The sequence below is a fragment of the Acartia tonsa genome, chromosome 11 (genome assembly GCF_053477335.1).
Source record: "Acartia tonsa isolate MP-2025a chromosome 11, ASM5347733v1, whole genome shotgun sequence".
Taxonomy (NCBI): Eukaryota; Metazoa; Arthropoda; class Copepoda; order Calanoida; family Acartiidae; genus Acartia; species Acartia tonsa.
In genome coordinates, this window is record NC_137270.1 from 17,321,611 (window position 1) to 17,336,398 (window position 14,788).

Genomic DNA, 14,788 nt, shown 5'->3' on the forward strand with positions numbered 1-14,788 from the left:
AGAAACACTTTTAACTATCATAAATAGTTTTCTTAAAATAAGAATCCCTTCAAATATTTTTTTTATTCTTTTTTTCTGATATTTCTTTTCTATTTCAGGATGTAAGAATTGGAGGTCTCGCCGAGTCAGATCTAACCCCGACCTTGGAATCCAACGTGGAAACTGGCTGTTCCAGTCCTGACACCTGCTCCTCTGAATCCTGCCCTGTCCAGTCCACCTGCCAGCCAGAATGGGACAAGCAGGCGTGTGCCTGCAAGCCGGGATTTGTCGGCGAGCGCTGTGATGACTTGTGCGGCCTTGATCCTTGTTTAAATAATGGAACATGTGCTAAAGATACTGAGGATCCACGCGGCTACACGTGTGACTGTGTGTCACCGCTGGTTTCTGGCCGCTACTGCCAGGATAAGGTGAAACAGCCATGCCCAGCCAACTGGTGGGGCTATCCTGTTTGTGGACCTTGCAAGTGTGACGTGGCCAATGGTTATAATCCAGATTGTGATAAATTAACAGGAGAATGTAGATGTAAAGATTATCATTACAGACCTAAAGATTCAGATAAATGTATACCTTGCAATTGTTTTGCCCTGGGGTCAACCAGCCAGCTGTGTGATCCGGTCAGCGGTCAGTGCAAGTGTAAGGCAGGTGTTATCGGTCAATTGTGCGATTCATGCGCCCATGCAAAGGCTGAAGTGACCGAGGAAGGCTGTGATGTTGTCTACGGCTCTTGTCCGCGTTCGTTCACCGCCGGCGTCTGGTGGCCGCGGACTGATTACAACGAGGTTGTCCAGGTTGATTGTCCGCCAGGATCTGAAGGTACTGCCACAAGACAGTGCACAGAGGACGGTTTTGCTGAACCTGATCTGTTTAACTGCACGCACAGAGAAATGTTGCCCCTGTTTAAGGACCTTGCACAAATACAAACCGGAGAAATCCAGCTGAACTCATATCTATCCCTGAAAACTGTGTCCAGTATGTACAAGCTGGGAAAATCTATTGACAGCATGTACGGAGCAGATATTGTTCTCTTTAGCAAGCTACTCCTGCAAATATTGGAATTTGAAAACAATCAGAGCGGATTCAATCTTTCCCACAAACAAGAACGAGATTTCATCAAAGAAGTTGTGTTTATTGGATCAAGAATATTGGAACATGAAAACAGACTTGTGCTAAAGGATGCCTATAACCTTAATAGATCCATGTTTACAAAGATTTTAAATCAATTCTCTTTATATGGCAAAACTTTAGCATTAAACATGGTAGATACATATACAAACCCTTTTGAAATAACTGCAGAAAATATGGTGTTTGGTCTAGATGTGGTAGAGGTTACAAAAGAAGGAAACCCACAATCTCGAGTTCTTCCTGAGCCCAACCTAATAGCTAGCCTAGCCCGACCTGTACAATCAGAATATATTCAGTTCCCCAAATATAATCACTACATGAGGAATCCAGCAGCTTGGGACAACACAAAGATTCACATTCCTACTGAACTACTGCAGGCTGATCCCTACAGTGGATTGGAGAAACCAGCTATAGCCTACACAATTCAGAAGACAATGCCAGAATTTTTGCCGGACAACTATCTACCTGACCTAGTTGTCCGTTGGGGCAGTTATTTTAAAGCCATATCCCCACTAATTTCCCTATCATTATTGTCCAAATCTGACCTAAATGAGAGACATGAACTCACCACCCCAATTCATGTTATTTTCACAGTCCGCCTGGATTCAGCCCACCCCAGATCAGCCCCCTTCTGTGCCCGCTGGGATTCCAGCATACCTGACGCTCAGGGATGGACTAGGGACGGCTGTGAAACTGGCCTACCTGACCTCTGGCAGTTTAGCAAAGTTCTGGAGATTTCAGTGAACTGCACATGCTATAGCTTATCATCATATGCTGTTCTCAGTGAAACTGTGGCTCAAGGTTTAGTCATATCCAAGCCTCTAGAGACTGATAATTATGTTATATATTCAGTAATAGTATCATTGGCCTTGCTGTTAATATCATTCATAGCATTCTCTGCTTTGTATGGACTACCAACAAACACAAACTCAATCCATAGATTTATAGTTGTGAGCCTGTTTATTGCTCAGCTACTGTTCATCATAGAGACAAAGTATCATCATTTGATTATAAATGTTGGCTTTGCCTGCAATGCAATGGCCATACTGCTTCATTATTTCTGGCTGAGTGTCTTCTCCTGGCTGCTTGTTGATGCTCTACATCTGCACAGAATGCTGACAGAAATGCGGGATATCAACCATGGCCATATGAAATTCTATGTTGGAACCGGTTTTGGAATTCCCGCCATAATTGTGGGCCTCAGTGTGGGCGTGAGAGGCCATCAGTATGGCAACCTACACTTCTGCTGGCTGTCCCTCTATGATGTCAGTGTTTGGAGCCTTGTTGGGCCTCTGTGTGTGGCCCTATTCTTACAGATCTGCATCCTGTTTCTGGCAATACTGGCAGCTTTTACCCTGAAATCACAAATTGAAGATTTTGGCAACCTACGTGGCATGCTGTTGCTCAACATTGGTCTCCTGCCACTGGTTACCGGAACCTGGGCAGCTTCATTCTTTCTTGTAAATGAGGACTGGCCACATCTGAGCATTGCCTATTCAGTGGCTACTATTGTTACTTCAGTCTATATTCTACTAGGATATGTGGTGTTTAATGCTAGGATTCGAACTGGATTGAGAAACAGATATCTTGTTTGTATTGGAAGAAAAGTGCCATTTGGAGAGAGTATGAATATATCACAAGGAACTATTTCAAGATCTGCACTCGCCTACAGAAACTCTGTAAAGAACACAAATAGAAATATTGGTATTTCTACAGCTTCAACTACGTCAAGATCAACTAACAAAACCAACTCAGCTCCGTACAGAAGTGACTATTACTCCTCAAGCGATGTTTCAAAAATATACGGCAACTCTACCAAATCAATGAATGCTAAACACGGACAGGATTATCGTGGCGGCGGTTCGGATACGGAAAGCGATGGCGATCGGCGGTCGTTGGATCTAGCTTCAAGTCATACAAGCGATGAAGATGAACCGTTAGAACCGGTGGCATCTTCCGGCGATACTACCACCACCCGTGGCGGTTACAGCACAGATTATAACACAACAGTACCGCCACTGCACATTAATAATTCATCGGCGCATAACTCAAGTGGAAGCGCGGGTTTGGTTGTAAATGATCAACCAATATCAGCACAGAACACACTACAGCGCCAATCTTATCTTTCCCGCCATTATCACCAACAACAAGTACAACAGCCGCCGCACAGAAGTTCGGCGGAGCGGATATCAACGTTGACAACTAGTGACAACAATGATATTATCGGGGATTACCCTATGCACGGCGGGGAGTACCCCATGCACGGCGGAGAGTATCCCGTGTATGGCGGGAGCGGCGGCGGGTATCGTTACAATTCATCAGGGCATCACATATCACATACAGGCGGCGGGGGAAGCGGTACAATACCGCATCCGTTGAGTCCCGCCACCCCGTCAGAACTTAGCAGCGAGGATAAATATGTGGCCATGTCGCCGCCAAACTTATTAAGCCGCTATCCCATGGCGCAGGGGTATTCAACATCAACAAATAGTCAGAATTTCAGTGATCCCTCCTCCTCCCTGGTTACCAGCGACATGACACAGGATTCACAAAACCTTTCTTCATATCAATCTTAACAAACCAGTTTGAACTACCAGTTTTAGTGAAAGTATTGAGAAGAAACAAAAAAAACAATTAAAAAAAATAATTGTCAGTTTAATGTTACCGTTCTGGTGAAAAAATTTGTTAGGTTTATAAAAATTAAATGGACGCTTTGAAAAAAAAATAGCGAAAAATTGTGAATTTATCTAATCAAAGAGCTCATTTAGACTATGCATCAAGAATGTATAACATTTAGTCTAAAATGTTAACAGAATATGTTTCAATATTTCTAAAAATACATTTTACATAATTATAAAAAATTCTAAATGTATAAATGTACCCAAATGAAATTATCAAGTGTCATATCAATTTTTTCAAGAAAAAAATTCATATCAAAGAGAAATTAACTGTAATAATATAGCAAATAAATTATTAAGCTTTTTATAAAAAAAAACTTTCATTTTGTTTTGTGTTTTTACACTGTGTTATTTTTGTTAAATTTGCATTTAGCTTAATTTTTTAATTTCAGTATTATCTCATTTTAAAACTAATTAGTATTTTTATTTATTTGTTCTTTTAATCAAAACCCTTAAAAAGACTGATGTACTTGTATTATTTTTTCTTTTTATTTAGATTATTTTAGTACACATTAAAATAGATCAATTTTAATCATATTTTTTTATTCTTTTCTGCGAAAGTGTCATAACTGCAAAAAACAAATTCTCCTCAATGGTCCCCAAAGTTCTCTCATTTGTAGGCTCAAAACTTTAGGGACTTATCTTAATATAATTGGTTGTATGTATACATTTGTATTATCCAAACTTTTTGAATCATTACTCTCGGAGACGTACAAGCTTTTTTTTATTTTGAGGGGTTTCAAAGGTTTAAGGCGGGTAATCTAATGTATTTTCTTTTTAATCAGGGAGATAAAATGAGGGGGTTTCAAAGTTTCAGGGGGTTAAACACCCCTGAATCCCCACCCTTGGACGTCTATGATTACTTAAAATTTTGTCCCAACCTAGGTTCTTCAATTGGGTTCAAGCTAGTGTTCCGAGCAATAGTGACTAAAACAAAGTGGGTTTTTAACGAATTATATTTATCATATTGAGGAAAATTGCACTAATTTCAAAATTTGAATTTTCAGTTTTGCCGACTTTTGCAGATTGATTAAAAATCTAATATTCTTAGCTTAATTTTATTAAGTTAAACTGCCCCCAAAATTGTTACCAATATATTCTTAGATTTTAATTTTTTCTTATTTTATCATACAAATAATAAATGAAATATACCATATCATGAACGAATAAAAAGCATTTGTATCACTATTTGTTAGAATCTCAAAATTTTGAATGTGAACGATGTTAGTTTGTTAAAAATAAAACCATAAGTAATAAATAAAAATTGAATAATCAAAAATTATTTTTATTTGATAAATATTGGTACTCTATAATTTGATTTGTTTGTAGCGAATAATTCTACAATTGATACATTATTCCTTGGATTTTGCATCAGATTTTTATGTACTTTAATAAAGTGATACTCGCAGCTGGCTACAATAATGACACCCCGTACCCACCACCCCTTCCCCCTCTACTAGATAAAAAAAACTGAAATGATCAATAAATGAGGTCTCTATTAGCAACCTCAATTAACGACAAATCTTCCCTTGTCCCTTTGATTGAATATAAGCTAATAGCGTCGGAGATATCAACACAGCCAAGTCGCTACAAAAGAGCAAAAAGTTTGGTTTGATTAATTTCAGCTAGGAAACATTAGCAAACAGCGCTAGTACAAAAAGTCTTACAAAATTAGCTGAGGCAAGACATTTTTGTCAAAGTAAAAAGAGTGTATTTTAGATCCATTGTCCCATATTCCTATTGGAAACCATAACTCTATGGGGTGCTGTCACTTTTACCACTAGCAAAAACACACCCACTGTAGGTGTGTAATTGACAAATCATAAATTAAATGGATTTATTTTTGTCAATATGTAGGTGTATAATTTTATTATTATACCATTTTGCCCGTAGACAATGAAGATGCTTAAAAACTATTTTACCTAAAAAGTATTATGACAACATCCAAAAAATGATAAAAGCGAAGCTGTAATAAAGAAAGAAGGTCAAACAAACAATAACTATCATTACTTATAAGTAGAACATTAATTTGTAAGTCTAAACAAAATTGTACATTAATTTATTGCAAAATTGCGCAAGTACAGGACATAGAAAAAGAACATACTTTCATTTTAGGATTTAATTATAGAGATACATCGCTGATAATATTGTTGGCATAGGAATCATTAAAAAATCTGAGAAATAGGATAATTAAATTTGTGGTCAAAAAAGTAAAAAAATAGTAATGTTTAAGATGGACATACGTACTTTCCTGTAACGGTTATAGAGTTACTACGCTTTTTAGATCGTACCCAACTGTTATATGAATCATCAGGCGAAGTTTAAGATCCCAAAGACAATTCTAACATGTTTATTTTAACGATTTGGCCCTGATTCTATGAAAGCTTTACTTTTAAAAATTTAACAGTCTTGGTGTGTAATTGACTACCTAATCCTTCTAAAATAGGAAACAAAGACAGACAAGTATGACTTGTTTAGTAACTTCGCTTCGGTAATTTAAACTTCACAAAAATGATTTTAAATTGAATGTATTTAAAGCATTATTCTAATATTAATCACAAATACTACAGTCACAAAAATTACTTAAATAACTTGACAAAATTTAAACATAATTTGCATGAAAATTATTAGGTATTCTTTAAGATGTTTCTCCTGCTTCTAAAGCTGCCTTTTCCTGTAATAGAAAATTTATGAAATACGAATAAAGTGTATTATAAATAAGATGTTTAGTTGATATTAAAAAGAAAAAGGAATGACGAAAAAACTTTTGAAAGTATTAGTATTTATGTCATTTGATCCTTGACCGACAGACCAAGTAAATTGTATACAATCTAGATTGTATACTAGATGTTCAGGAAAATTTCGAAGCTTTTTAGCCTATAAAGAATGACGTCATAATGGCATAACATAGGTAATTTTGTCTGTGTATTGGCCTATCAACGGTCATTTGTATTGCATGACGTCAATTTTTCTATAGGCACTATAAAGAGCTTTAAATTTTCACCAATAAAAATTCACCTTTCCTATAAAACGTTACGGACTGACGAACAGACAAATTGAATTATAGAGTAGCTGCTCTACAACAACAAAAACGGAACCTGAGCAATTGTTTCAGCGTCTGGTAGAAAATTTTTCTCGTCCACGGTGACATGGCTCAATCTGTTCTTGTTAAATTTCTTTATACCATACTAAAACAAGTACATTATTTAATATTAAAATTACATAACTAGCGGCTACGCCCCTAGAGGCCTTTAAGGGCACTTGAGGAGAGGAGAGCCGAATTTTATAACCCAATTTATTATTTTAGATTTATAAAGAAAAAGTAAAAAATAAATGGAGGTGGGGGTGATTTTTTTTGTGGGGGAGGGGGGGTGCTCCTCTATTTTTATTTTAGTTAAAAAAAATAAAATTTAAGGGGGGGTATTTTTTTCCTCGGACGATATCTCTTGGGAGGGTGGTGGTACCCTCCCAAAAATAGTAATAAACCTTCCCGGGACCTATGAGAAGCTACCCTTTTAAGGAGAACACGATCGGTTCAGCGGTTAGCGAGATCCTTCGGTACAAACACACAGACAAATAGACATCCTGTTACTTTAGTAAAAGGATTTTTTCATTACTTTATTGGGCAATGCTTCTTAGTAAAAGCGGTCTTTTTATCTGCTCCCCAAATAGTATGATTTATTTTGTTGGCTATACCCTATTCCTGTAGCCTTAGAGTAGGGTTTCCTTTACCTTGCATATTTCAGAGTTAGAAAACCCTAAATTCTCGACTAGTATAAGAAATCCTTTAAGATTTGGCCCATAGTTTTCAAAATATAATTCACTTGCAGAGTAGCTTCGCTACTGAAATACTTACTAAAGCTCGTTCTTGTGCAGCTCCTACGCCTTCTACGGGGGACACATCCTACAAATGAAAAAGCTATTATCGCATAGCATTATAGACAGTTTTTCACAGATAGCAAAATAAAAGATTTTAAGATTCCAGTCTTTTAAGACTCGAGGGCCCGAAATCCTTGGCTGACAAAACTGGTATTAATTTTAAAATTTTAGTTTAGTATTGCCTATCATAAGAAGTAATACATGATTTTTAATAATACATGAAACAAAATCGGTTCTAATCCAGCGGAAATTAATCGGTTCCGAAGCCATACTGGAAAATATTTTAAATATTCAATAAATCAAAATTTTTGATCCAATAGATTACACTTAAATCAACTTAAAAGATTACTTTAGGAAATAAGTAAAGATATGTTAACATTTCTTCATCAAGGTTTCGTGATTTTTTTCTCTTTGGAAGATTTTTAAGTTTGGAAAGGTCGTCTTACGCAATAAATTTACTTTTAATCAATTAGTGTACAAACTTTCCACATGTAATATTTCATTTCAGAAGGGTTAATTTTGTTAATCATAATTAAATTTATCGTTTATTTTCTGATCCCTACTTTAATAAGGTCTTTGATTTCGTTAGAACATATTTTCTACAACAAAATTGTAAATTAATTACCTACCTTCAATTCTTTCCCCTCTTTGATTTCGTCCAAGAGTCCACTTGTCTTCAATACCTTAACCTCTTCTGGAATTTCTGGCTGGGGAGGGGCGTCGGGGGCGGACATTTTGATCAGTTTCTTTGGATTTGCTGAAAATAAAATCAGATTCATATTTTCAGTATGGATTCGAATCTGATTATTATCTGCTGGATTAGAACCGGTTCCCAGAAATACAGCACCGTCTTACAGACAATTTTCCACAAATATTAAAATAAAATCATAAAATTTAAAACAGTTTGGTAGCCCTCGGGAATAACAAAACTAATTCTAATCTTTCAATTTTTCATTTTAATATCCACGGAAAGCTGTCTATAATATGATGCGATAAATAACTATTACTCGAGTGACAAAAGCCAACTTATAAAACTCATTGGCAGTGTTAATTCGGCAACACTGACAGCTGTGTCACATTAAATTAACCCTTACAGATCGGGCCCCTATTCCCACCTTAATAGATCGGGGGGGGGGGGGGGGGGTCATATTGACCCCCCCCCTCTATCTCGGCTTCTTTACAGATAAAGACGTAAATTTTTTTTCTGGTGGTTCATGTGTATTTTTAGAGAAAATTACTTTTTCTAGTCATAGCGGTCAGGCCGCTCCTTAGCCGCTTTTTAGCGGCCAGCCGCTAAATTTTAAAACAGCTGTAGAGCGGCCAATTTTGCAGCTATGATGACCAAATTTTAGGACGAACTTTTATTTTTCATAACAAAAAAATTACTTTTTCTGATCATCGCCAAAAAACGGCAAATAATGGAAACCGCCATTTTCGGCGGTTACGGCGGTAAAACGGCGGTTGGCGGCGCCAATTAATATTTTTATCTGTTTATTCTTGCTCAAGGATTTACCAAAAAAATTTATAGGTCTCTAGCTGTAATAGAAGCCACGATATTCATGATATATGTCTGTAGTAAAAGCCGGACAAAAATCGGTCATAAAGTCGGTCAGGGTGCGGTCAAACGGTCATAACACCACTTTTCTCATAAGGTCATTGATATCTCAGTATTCACAAAAAAAATTAGGTTTCTACCTTATATACAAAGTCATAATGTAGAAATTAAGATTTATTTAGAATTTTTTTTTATTTTGGTGCTACCCAACCGACTTTGACCGGACACCACAACCGACACAGACCAGATATCCTAATAAAATCAACTCTTGCCGACGTATAATTACTAAACTTAAAAAGTCATGAAGTCACAACTCTCTATCTTACCTACAAAAAAAATGACATTGAAAAAATAGAGGGGGGGGTCAATATGACCCCCCCCCCCCCCGATCTGTAAGGGTTAATCTAAAACCAGGCAAAGGCATATATGAATCTTCCCTAATGTGAAGAACTCAATAGATCTAGTGCTTATCGAGATCTTAATAGACAAACACAAAAATCTTAGATTATCATTAAGATTAGTTAATAAATAAATTCTTTAAAACCTTTAAAAACTAATCAACAAAATTAAAAATAAAATGACTAAAATTATAATTGCAAACTGAAAAAATTCAAACACTTTCCTACGACTAAACGCAATTTGCCTTGTTACAAAAATTCAATTTCTGTATCTTGATAACTAAAATTAATTTTTGTACTTATGGATATATTATGACTTGGATCTTACACCAGGTTTCATGTTCTCTAATAAAGTGAAACATGCAGTGGGCAAAAATAACGATTCCCCCCTTGCACACCCTAAAACTTCTACTTGAAGAACGAACTGACCAATAAGTACTTATTAGCAAGCTAAATTGACGACAATTTTCCCCTGTCATAATATCCATGTATATTCTACATCCAATAGCAAACTGCTCAGCTATCTAAAGGAAGTTTTTCTTATCAAGTTCTATCAAAAGTTGATTATAAATTGTTTAAGGACTGATTCTAAATAAAATATTAATTAAAATAATGTAAAAATATAGTAGCAAAAGAAAGAAGATTAGCTTCCCTGTTAAACTTTTGACAATCTGTCGATTCTCAATCGGGGAGTGAGGGGACATTTGACTGTAAATTTCACTTGTATCTAAAGGAATAAAACGACGTTATCTTATTCGTTGGTTCATAAAATTTTGGTACATTAATTGAATTTTGACAGATTTAATCCAAACTTTTGTGTTCGAAAGTGTTAACCATTAATTAATCTACAGATAGGGTAGTTGTACTTGTCATAATTTGGGATGCATATTAATGTATTGTTCATTGACCTATCCCTAAGACCGCTGATACTAAATTGTGTAAGGTCGTTAATGACATGATATTGTCATGCAAGTTTTAGAATATTTTTTCCAGTATAGCTTCAAAACCGATTAATATCCATTGGATTAGAACCAGTTCTAAGCCATACTAAGAAATCATAGCATCGTCTTACAGACAATTTTTCACGAATATTATAATAGTTATTTCTCGTATCGTATTATAAACGGCTTTCCGCGGATATAGAATGTACTAGTTTTTTTAGCCCCGTGGTGCCAAAGGCACCGGCTAAAAAAAACTATTTTTAATCTTATGATTGTACATTTCTATATTCGTAGAAAACTGGATATAATACGATGCTAGACATAGTTTTTTCGTATTCATGAGAACCGGTTCCTATCCACCGGATTCGAATGAATACGAGAATAAATATTATAAAAATAATATAACAGTTTTGTTAGCACGGTACTTAGGCCCCTCGGGGATAACGAACCTGCTTTTTTTAAATTTTGATATCAGCAGAAAGCTGTCTATAATACGATGCGATAAATAACTAAACTTTTCAACTTTGTTCTCACATGACATATTTGAATCTACTGAAATGGTATATATTTTGTATTTATAGTGGTCCTTATACTTTCTAGTACTATCTAGTTATAAATAGTTAGTTCAAGATAATTTAGGACAGTTAACAATTTCTAAAAGCGAAGTTTTTCTTTAATTAGGGTCGGTCTGTCCTGTATTTAAAATTTTGAAATTTACTTACAATTTTCTTTAGACCATGCATTAATATTCTGGGTATTTAGTTCTGACACTCTTCTATAGTTTTAATGTTCGTTTTTTTAAAATCTCAGAGCTTTGCTTTTATGGATGTTGTCATCCTTATTTTATTTAAAAGTAATTTTATAATAGTATAAAATGCATTGTTATTTTTTATTTGACTATGTTTATTTGTCTGTTTAATGTTGTTATTCACTTTTCTGGATGTTGTCATCCTTGTATTATCTTATTTTTCTTTAGTTTCCATGCTGCAGGGAGGGAGGGGACAATGTACTGTAAATCATACTGGACACGGTTAAGGAAAAACATTTTGGTGTGCATCTCATATTCTACAAAATTACCTAAAGGTGGCCTTTTCTTAAGTCTTCGAATGTGCGCTTTTTTTATTGGTATTCTTGAGGGAAAAAAACACAAATTAAAAATAAACTAAGAAGATTATTTTGTGTTCGTAGGCTAGCTGACTGTTCTGCTGTTCTGACCGAAATGTGCCGGATACATGAGTTGCATGCTATGCTTTGTAAATCTTATTTTGTTCCATCAATAATTTATTATTCTAAAGTTCACCGTTTTTTTTTAAATTACAATATTTGGATTTAAAATCCATAAAAGCAGAGCTTATCAATCAAGCAAAGATTAGAAAATTATGGTGTATCTATTAACGATACAATATTACTGCGCCCCTAGAATTTTCGGGCATTGAATTGGAAGAGATATGGAAAGACAGAAAAAATAGCAAACTAGAACCTATGTGAAGCTTCCCTAGAATGGAGAACTCAATCGGTTTAGTAGTTGTAAAAACCTCGAGCCACTGATATAAAAACCTTACTTCTTGTTCTTTAAGTAACAGGATATTTGTCTTTTTGTCTTTTTTTCTTAAAATTTCAAACAAAAATTATAGGTCCTTGAGACCTGCAGGATTCTACCTGGAACTTAGAATTGAATATTTGGCGTTATCCTCTTAAAAATTTTTTTATCAATTTTGAAAATTTGAGTACCCACCCTCCCCCCCCCCCCCCCCCCCGACAGATGTCTGGATAGAACGCCGCCGGAGGAAAAGAATTGGACAAGGCAAAAAGGCAAGCTTAAATTAAATTCAATAACGTGTCCGTGCTGTGGGGAAGCCGAGCGACAGATGTCTGGATAGAACGCCTCCAAAACTTGATGTCAGGGTACTCTAATTTTCTAAATTTCAAAAAACTATTTTAGGTTAGGTTAGGTTAGGTTATAGGCTAGGGAGCCGAGCGCTGCGGCCACAGATGTTTGTTGTTAGGGGTACTTTAATTTTCTAAATTTCAAAAAACTATTTTAGGTTAGGTTAGGTTATAGGCTAGGGAGCCGAGTGCTGCAGCCACATATGTTCGTTGAATATTCACGGTGAATATTTTGGTAAACTTCCTGACTAAAGAGTGTTAGTTAACTGTAATGACTTAACTGTGCAATTTATATTTATATTAGGTATGTGTCCTATTTAAGTGCATGAGAGCGAGCACTCGCTCTCCAATTCTAACTTAAGAGGGTGCCAGAATAAGAGTGGCTGTTATTGGTTGGATTTTATTAGCAAATACCAGAGCAGAATGTTCGACTGGAAGGGAAGGAGGGAGGGTATATAAACAGTAGTAGTGACAGTTTTATTGTTAGTCTACCACTGACTGGCTTGTAGTGCGGAACTGGGTTTCTAAACTGGTTGCCATGGTAGTCTAAGGAGGCAAGGCTCATGTCTCGCTCTCTATATACCCTCCCTTCCTTCCTGTCCAACCTAATAATAGTTTACTTAAATTATTATTTTGTTGTTGGGGGGGGGGGGGGGTACTCAAATTTTCGAAATCGCTAAAAATAATACTAAGAGGAAAATACCGAATATTTTACATTTATAGATTTTTTTGCCCACAAAATGTTATTTGAGGTCATATCCCGGCAAAATTTTTTTATTTTTAGGGTTTTTTTTCTCTTGGAGGATAAACAAAATAGCATAAAAACCCTTTGTTGACAATTACTAAACTTCCATGAAAATTGTAGATTGGTCTACCCAGAAGTTTACGAGATATTTTTGGAACAAAGGCGCACAAATTAAACTTACTGTATAATAAAAAAGAATTACAAATTTACATAAATGATATTATGAAAATTACCAATTAATGTTTTACATTTAATAAATATTTACTTTGTATTAATCAAACAAAGGATAATTAATTAGTTTCACCTTGAACCAAATATTATTTGTTCTGGATTTTAAACGTAATATGTTTATTAAAAAGACAGTTTATTAGAAATAAAAATGCATTGTATATAAAGAAATAGGATGTATGTGTGTAAAATGTATGTTGTTTGAGCCGATATCTTGCAAAATAACCACTCCCCCCCCCCTCCTCATGGAAAAATGTATTAAGGGGAGATGTTATAAAATCTAATGATTCCAAAAATTGGACATTTTTGAACTTTAGATACAATTTTGAAGGTCAGCAGCAGCCTGTAAGCCTTTAGAAAAATCCACCTTTAAAAATCAGCTGGAAATGTAAACCTGACCTATGGCAATCCCTCTTTTTTTTAAATTAAGCAGTCAAACTAGTATTCATTTAGAGGCTGCCACGCAGCTGCCGAGCCCTGTTTATATTTTTGATTTTTTTTTTGCATATTTTAAATAATTACATACATTTTATCATTTTTAAAAGTATTTTAATTATGTTCTTATTAATGGATATAATTTATAAATTTATATTAGTCGCGCTTTAGCCTCCCATAAGAAGCTAATTTGAACACCGTTTGGAGGAGCCACGGAAAGTGTCATTTGTGACGTCATTAAAATATGTCTAAATCAATCTCTGTTTTATAGGTTTCCTTTCTCACTTCTTCTCTCATCCTTCCTTTTTAGACATATTCTAATGACGGTTCCACGACAAACGTAAGAGTCCCAAACGTCAGAGTGGAAAAACATCAGAGTGGACAAACGCAAGAGTCCCAAACGTCAGAGTGGGACAAACGTCAGAGTGGACAAACGCAGGATTTTTGGGACAAACGTCAGAGTGGACATTTTATAAGTAAAACGTATGAGTCTCGATTTTATAATCATTAAAGCGCTGCGGCTAGGTAGGCCAGGGTGCTGAGTGCTGCAGCCAGAGTCATTTTCTTTATGATTAGGTTAGGTTAGGTTATAGGCTAGGGGGCCGAGCGCCCGCGGCTAGGCAGGCTAGGGGGCCGAGCGCTGCGGCTAGGTAGGCCAGGGTGCTGAGTGCTGCAGCCAGAGTCATTTTCTTTATGATTAGGTTAGGTTAGGTTATAGGCTAGGGGGCCGAGCGCCCACGGCTAGGCAGGCTAGGGGGCCTAACTGTCTATTTTTTGTCATATAATTAAAATAGCATAGACTCTGATGTTTTACTTAAGCAATGTCCACTCTGACGTTTGTCCCACTCTGACGTTTGTCCCACTCTGACGTTTGGGACTCTTGCGTTTGGGACTCTTGCGTTTGGGACTCTTGCGTTTGT

At 35.9% G+C, this 14,788-nt stretch overlaps 2 protein-coding genes across 2 annotated transcripts in view; one reads left to right on the forward strand and one right to left on the reverse strand.

Annotated features, from left to right (window-relative positions):
- stan (Protocadherin-like wing polarity protein stan) overlaps positions 1 to 5,079 on the forward strand; it is a 239,360-nt gene extending 234,281 nt beyond the window's left edge. The window contains exon 25 of the mRNA XM_080176342.1: positions 99 to 5,079. Coding sequence (XP_080032468.1) covers positions 99 to 3,698 — 3,600 coding nt within the window. The 3' untranslated portion in view covers positions 3,699 to 5,079. The remainder of the gene's footprint in view (positions 1 to 98) is intronic.
- Positions 5,080 to 6,312: 1,233 nt separating this feature from the next.
- Positions 6,313 to 8,467, reverse strand: LOC145331056 (uncharacterized). The gene is made up of 4 exons (XM_080175672.1): positions 8,309 to 8,467; positions 7,657 to 7,704; positions 6,899 to 6,988; positions 6,313 to 6,474 (listed from the first exon to the last, which is right to left on the reverse strand). The coding sequence occupies exons 1-4, from the start codon at positions 8,456 to 8,458 to the stop codon at positions 6,439 to 6,441; spliced, it is 324 nt and encodes a 107-aa protein (XP_080031798.1). The 5' UTR covers positions 8,459 to 8,467; the 3' UTR covers positions 6,313 to 6,438.
- Positions 8,468 to 14,788: the final 6,321 nt, after the last annotated feature.

Bases quoted from the DNA above. Each gene is read 5' to 3' on its own strand.
- LOC145331056 (XM_080175672.1), bottom strand. From the start codon at position 8,458: ATGAATCTGATTTTATTTTCAGCAAATCCAAAGAAACTGATCAAAATG. The intron at 6,989-7,656 runs GTAAGTATTTCA...TACTTGTTTTAG, and splicing joins CTGCACAAGAACGAGCTTTA to TATGGTATAAAGAAATTTAA. The intron at 6,475-6,898 runs GTTCCGTTTTTG...TTTCTATTACAG, and splicing joins ACGCTGAAACAATTGCTCAG to GAAAAGGCAGCTTTAGAAGC.